At 38.0% G+C, this 7,036-nt stretch overlaps 1 protein-coding gene across 1 annotated transcript; it reads left to right on the top strand.

Annotated features, from left to right (window-relative positions):
• Window positions 1-3,619: 3,619 nt before the first annotated feature.
• On the top strand, window positions 3,620-4,360 carry LOC135438627 (uncharacterized). Its single transcript, XM_064696999.1, has 3 exons — window positions 3,620-3,711; window positions 3,804-3,924; window positions 3,993-4,360. Exons 1-3 carry the CDS (start codon window positions 3,645-3,647, stop codon window positions 4,345-4,347), a joined length of 543 nt encoding a protein of 180 aa, XP_064553069.1. The 5' UTR covers window positions 3,620-3,644; the 3' UTR covers window positions 4,348-4,360.
• Window positions 4,361-7,036: the final 2,676 nt, after the last annotated feature.

Genomic DNA, 7,036 nt, shown 5'->3' on the forward strand with positions numbered 1-7,036 from the left:
TGCCACTGTGTGTTACCATAAGCAAAGTATACTTTCCCGTCTATTAAACGGAGAACCAAACACTTATAATGAAAATTGTTCTTATGCGAACTTCCAAATATTTTTGGCTAGATTTCATTTAATTATAGCAAAGCTTTCCCTAATTAGTTTTTCAACATATTCGCGAGTTTGACTTATCCAGTAAAGTGAAATACTGCTATCTGCTGGATCGTAAGTGGCTATCAAAGAAAAGGCAATGCGAGTATTTTAATAAGTCCGTCGGACTTTTGGCACGCTGATGAATTTTAACTATTTTGTGCCCTTCCATATTCCGTATAGTAGTTATAGTATATGAGACTCGAGAAAGAAAATATTTATTCTATTTTAGTATTAACAACCTATATCAATATAAACATATTTTTCAATTTGCCTATATATCTGCCTATTAAAAAAAATATAACAATTTTAATAGCTGGCAACTATAGCCCTATACTAAAACCATACCAGGATTCGTGCTGTTCAGTTTAAAAAATATACATATTTTTATTTAATCTTATACTTTTTGCCTTTCAGCAAGCCAAAGGGCCCGGATGCCATAGCTTGCAGAAATCTAGGTTCTAAGATTGCTTTATAGAATAGAATAGAAATTGAATAAAATATCGAAAGAAAATAAATTCGCAACAATAGATTATGTGTGGCTTGCAGGCATGTCGAATGTGTTTTATTTCGAGGCTAATTGATAAGTAAGAGGGAAACACCTGGGTCCTGGGCTGCAGCTGCCAATTGGGCGCCTGTCAGTTCGAGTATTTCTGCTCGTTATGCATTTGCCTGACTTTTAATTAATTTAACTACTTGGGAATTTTAATGCCATAGAACAAGTAATACGCCTGCAAAACTTTGCCTGTATTAAGCATATTTTTTCTTTATATATATTTTACTCTGGAAAAGTTGTGAGCCGCGTGCTATCAGCGTGCACTATGGAACTTTTGCTGACTTTTACTTTAACATTGTACCCAATCCCCCCCCCCCCCCCGGGGCAGCACAAGTTATATTAAGTTTTGCAATTGGAGGACAGTGGGAGCTGAGGGGTTGGTTTGTGTGGGGGTTGGCCAACGGCTAAGTCAAGAGATAATCCTTTGTTGTTTTTTATTGCGTTAGCCTGTCGTTTTGTGGTTTAGCGCTTTAAGACAATAAATTGAATTTGGCGCCAAGCGAAATGGCCACAAAGGCGTCCAGCTGTGGCATGCAGTAAGCCGGGTTGTGGCATGCAGCGAGTGCACTTGTTTAGTCAAATGCATAAGCATAAGCTGATTTGCGGCAATTGCATTTGATGCACTTTCTTGAGCCCCGCTGCCGCTGCCGCTCCCTCCTCCGCACTGCTCTTAGCCAAATAGCTGGCTGCTCTTTGTGTTGTGTTGACTTGGCTATTAGCTTAGCTCGACGGCAGTAAAAATGATATTTTGTTCTTTGGTTGGTTTTTGTTTGAATTTTGCGCTATTATTACATAATACAAGAGCTGCCACGCCCGCAGCTGCACACAATTGCAACGCCCATTCCGGACTACCAGAAATGCCAGACCCCTGCCACAGCCACCGCTCCCCCTGCTGCCATATACGCTCTGCCTGTGCACCACTTTGTTTGCGTGCAATTCCGTAAAGTCCTGTGCGTGCATTCAGGTTATTCCAGCAGCTCAGGCGTTTGACATGAAAAATGCATTTTATTGGGATTATTTTTATATCGTGTCCTGCCATCCGCCCCCAACACCAGCAGCAGCAACGCCGCCGCTCAATTAAATCGGCTTTGCCCGTGCTTTGCCTATTTAAATTGGCTGAAAGCTCAGGCTAATGCGCAAAATTTAATTAAATTTACATTATTGTTTTGTTTAGCTAGATGCCGCTCACTTATTTTATTGTTAGAGGGTATTATAAATCCGTCATGAAATGTGTAACGCATAGATTGAGCCATCTCTGAGCCCGTCAAGTGTATATATTCTTGATTAGCATCATTAGACGAACTGATATAGTCTTCTTCACCTTTCTGTTGTTATGCAAACTATGGACGATCAGCCAAGACTTAAGTTCTTGTATTAAAAAGGTTTTTGTTTATCAATATCTTGAACAAACTTCTCATATAAGAGCTCTCTGATGCTTTATACATATGAGCGGCATCTCAACAACATCGGACTATCATATCATTAAGTTCTATAAGAGAACACAGTCGAAATATTGGTTTTTGTTTGGAAAAACGTTCTTGTAATACAGATATCTTGACCAATCTCTGAAATTGCGAGCTTCATAATTATCCTCACATATTTGCAAATCCTCACATAAGCCGCATGTCCCCAAGGGTATTGGGTTTTCGTCCTGCGTTCTTGTTTATTAAAATTTAGTATTTTTAAAATATGATTTTAGCGCTTGAAAACCGTTTTCGCACTTTTAATTCAATTAACGCGACGCAATTTTAGCAAAAATTGACAATAACAACAAAAACTGCAATTGGCCATTGTGCTTTGTGTAGCGGGCAGCGTAAATAGCCAATTATGTGCCTTATTTTCAGCTACACATGTGTACGCACATGTGCCTGTGCTGAACGTGTGTGTGTGTGTGCGTGTGTGTGTCTGTGCCAGTGTCCAGCTTCCGCCCATTCAGGTGCAGCTCGTGGCTGCGGTTACTCGCATAGTGTCCCTACGTGCTCGGCTTTGAAACTTTGCGATTTGATGTCGAAAACTGTTGGAAGCCATGAGCACCACTCGACATTAGTCTATAATTTTGATTGTGCAAAATGGTTTGTGTAGTTAAAAGCGGTATCGGTATTAAAATATGCTGCAGAGCACTTAAGCAATGAGCACTTATTTGAGTACTGCCAGGTAGAACGTACTCCTAGAAATAAGAGTGCTTTACTCGAGAGTACTTGACTAGGAACCCAAATACAATCGTTTTTTATTTACTTATAAACAAACAAAATATATGCAGACACAGACACAATTCGTCCGAATGTTTTACACACATCAAATCATTAACAATCGACAAAATCAGTAAGCCTGGCATGAAGCCTTGAGAATCGCATAGAAGAATACAATTTTAGGGAAAGATTGATGAGCGTGAGAGAGGGAGGGGGATAGTGATAAACGTAAGCAAGAGAGAGGCTAAATGAATAAATGAAACACAGATTATATAATAATTGTGTATCGCAATTATTATCACACAAGAAACATATACATTTCTAAGATGGAAAGTTCTGAGAATCTCACAGAAAGGCGATATTCATAAATTTGAAGAAATGAGAGACTGACAAATATGTGAAATCAAACCGATCTGTTTGTGGTATACAAGTTCCTAATAAAATGAATGACGAATTATAAGGAAAAGTCTTGAGTCCAGACTCTTGACTGTTAATCGAAAATTTTCTGAATAATTAATTGACACAAGAGCGGAGTTCTATCTCCAAATACTCATGCTGGAATATCAACAAAATTGTTTATAAACAATTATCAAACTGGACTGCTGCGATGACTTGTCGCAAAGTCTGATTGTGACTCAACGTTTGGCAACTGTTTATTTTCTTATCGCTATCGTTGTTGTTGCGGTCTTGCAGTCATGAAGCTTTAAAATAGAACTCAAGTTGATTACGCAACGCATTCTCAATTGGACGTAGGTGCATGGAAAATGTTTAACAGCCTCTTCTCCAATCGATATAATAAGAAACGCGAAATTTTCTATGCTCAATATGAGGGTGAGCCTTAATGTGAAATTTATATGTAGATTTTTTTTATTAATACATATGTATGTACAATTTTCATATGAAAATAAATATATTTTTTTAAGAGACACGTCAGCGATATTCCAATCTGCCCATCTACAAGCGACCTAAAGAGCCTTTAAGCTGTAAGTCTCCAAAATATAGTCGAAGAATAAGAAAACCCGCAGACTACGATTACGATGAGTGGTAAGTTTCGGGCTATTAGGGCGGGAGTATCTTCAGGCCAGCATAAAATCTAATTAGAAATCCCAAAGGATTGCCGGCCATTTTGTGTCGATAGTGGTGCGCCGCGCCATTGAACAGTGGAGCCGCCGTCAATTGATGGAACCGGTATCCAGCCTAGGCAGCGATGCCTGCAGCTGGCGCTCCTGGCCTAGTGGAGCAGATCCAGCTGAGCCGAGACGTTCGCTACGTCTCGCGGATAAACCAAATTTAAGTCTTAACGAAATTGGCAACCCAAGTCACAGGGAGACAAGCGGCGCAATCAAATGGCAACAGCAGCTGCCTTCACTTGACGCGGACAATAAGCTGGGCAGCTCATCCGAGACTTTTATCGACGGGTGGGTGGCTATCTTCGGCATGCCGAATATTGAATACCCTTATAGATGAGTGACTTGAAAACGTTTTTTAGCGAAGACCTATTTCAGACTTATTTTTACTATAGGAGACATACAGAGAAGTTAGACGAATTGACGCACTTTTTCAGATATGTTAGAAGAATGGTGATGTTTGTTATTGATGTGTTTGGACAAGATGTATTGAAACCAACAAAATTGTTCCATATAAAAACCCGTTTTTCAACATATTATTCCCATAAAACTTTATTATATCGTTGTATATCCGTTGTTGATAAGATTTTGATCAAGTCTAGTCAAGATATCCTAAAAAACAAAAAAATATTTTCTGTCACCCTCTATACATAGCACATTTCCAAAAGAATCTATTATACCCTCTACTAGGGTATACGAACATATAAAACTTTTTCCATTGACCAATTGTAATGGTTCTACTTTGCATTGCAGCTGCCAGTTGCTTGAGTCCCGGCTGGAGTGCAACATGTGTTGCAAGCATTTTGGCCAAAGCTGCGAGTTGCAACTGCATTCGCTAGATGATTGCCGCAAATATTTGCTTGCCACACTGTCCAACTGAGCACAAATCAAAGTTAAGCTAAGCAAGCGCCAATAGTTAGTTACATAATAATCCAAGTTCTTGTAACTAAGTTGCAAGTGCAACCAGTTAATCAAATATAATTCGACTCGGACGTGGCAACATCTTGACTTGCCTCGCCTTGTTGCCACATTTAATATTTATTGTTAGACGATTTACACAGATTTACACAGAATTTGCTTGACTAATTTAAATACAAATGACAAGTTGTGCAAGCAAGACGTCTGTTAATTGAGTGTACTCGACTGAGAAGTACCCTGTATGCAGTTAAATTCATAAACCCTTGAATGATTTGAGAAGTTTATAATATAGTTTTTAATTTATGTTATTAAAATTTTTAAAATATAAGAAATAAATTTATACGTATAATTAAATGTAAATATAGATTTATATTATTTATTTGTTGCTTGCTTAGCCGGCTCAAGGTCTGGGCTTAGAGTTAATAAAAACCAAGTTGTTTTTCCTTTTCTGCCAATTAATTTCCCTGGATATATTTTTTTTATATATTCTATTTATTTTTTAACATTTTATTTTTAAAACCTTTTTGTTAACTATGTTATGGGCATAAAGTACTAACAACTAGGTAAAGGCAATCCACACAAAAATTAATGGGCCTCGTATTAACTGACCTTTAGTCGATTATTAAAAGAAAATAAATAAAAATAAAGTGAAGCCTTAATTTCGTGAACGTAAAGTAGAGCAAACAGTAAAAAAAAATTTGCAATTCCTTTGTTTAGACCAATAAAAAGGAAATAGTATAGGAGCAGGTACTTTCCACTCAGCATGCACAGCGAATGCATAGTAAAATATGCATTTATTGCGGCTATTTTGCATTTATATGAATACCTTTTACCTTGTCGAGCCCAGAACTTCAAACGTGAATGCCGGCACGCAGCCAATAAAGTACACGTACTTAAATGATAAACAGGTGGTGCGCTCTAGTCAGAGGTGTCCCGTTAGGACATACCCTAAGCCCAACGCCAAGCTGCAGTTACAAAGATTCTGGATTCCTTTTATACATACATACTCAAAAACACACACATATAGAGACGATTGCAAGCATGCTGTAAACTGCGCCTTTAACACAGCAGATGTGCTTCTTCTTCCTATTATTTCACATTTTATATGGGAAATGCATTCTTGATTAACTCGGGTGTTTATAATTTGATATTGATGAAATTTTCAGGGCTTAAATATGATATACTGAAATAGTTATATACCAAAGCCCAAGAACTTTACCTTTGAAAATTGGGAGGAATTGGGGCATTTAATATGTAAAGTAAAATATTCCTAATCTGCATATACTTTACGAGAATTGAAAAATATCTAGCTCTTAGAGCTTTCGAGTGATGTGGAGTGAGAAAATATACCCCTTTGACCATTTTCAATAGGTTCAGGGTATAATAAAAGTGGGCCCATATCCCACATGCGGACGTGTGGGTTTGTGCCATTGACAGCACAAATGGATGGCAGCTGCCAATAGCAGCCGGACGCCAAAGCCATCGCGAGTGGGTTGCGTAATTTGCCCAACAACTTGAAGTGTTTCTCTATAAAATTGATAAAGTGCCAGCGACTCCTTACTCTGGTAAGTCATTTGCAATGCAAATCCATCTTTTTGTGCAATTTGTAACTTTTGATTTTCGCCTTTTTTTTAGAGTTGTGCTACAGTAAAAACTTGGCGGCACATATTGACAGAGCAATTAAATTTTTAATTACCCTGCGTGTGTGTGTGTGTGTTTTCCTGTGTATGTGAGCTTTGGCTTGTCGAAACATGTGCAGACATTAAATTTATTAACAAAATTAATGCGTAAAGTTGGCTCTGACGCCAAAGACAAAGGACTTGGCAGAGCCGCTTGGAATTTTCGTGAGGACAAAGTGAAAGCAAACAGCCAAACAGAAATTTTGCCAGACAAAGACAAAGAAATCATTTGTAGCTCTTTCTTTTTGGCGTACGCTTAAGCCAATTCTCTGAAATGTCTGTACTTTGAAATTAACAATCGGAATATTATAAACTATTACCAACTGGCTTAGTGAAAGTTGAATGCTGCAGGAAGCTGGGGTTAAAATGAATTACTCAGAGTTAATCCAAGTTTTTAATAATGTGAAACATCAAAGATTAAGTGGTTGTGTT

The sequence above is a fragment of the Drosophila montana genome, unplaced genomic scaffold, assembly GCF_035044405.1.
Source record: "Drosophila montana isolate Dmon_TW-CO22-7 unplaced genomic scaffold, ASM3504440v1 contig_3848_1, whole genome shotgun sequence".
In the NCBI taxonomy this organism is placed as follows: domain Eukaryota; kingdom Metazoa; phylum Arthropoda; class Insecta; order Diptera; family Drosophilidae; genus Drosophila; species Drosophila montana.

Excerpts from the sequence above, each read along its gene's own strand:
- LOC135438627 (XM_064696999.1), top strand. The coding sequence starts at position 3,645 with ATGTTTAACAGCCTCTTCTCCAATCGATATAATAAGAAACGCGAAATT. Across the intron at positions 3,712-3,803 it reads TTTCTATGCTCAATATGAGG|AGACACGTCAGCGATATTCC; the intron begins GTGAGCCTTAAT and ends TATTTTTTTAAG. Across the intron at positions 3,925-3,992 it reads GACTACGATTACGATGAGTG|GATTGCCGGCCATTTTGTGT; the intron begins GTAAGTTTCGGG and ends GAAATCCCAAAG.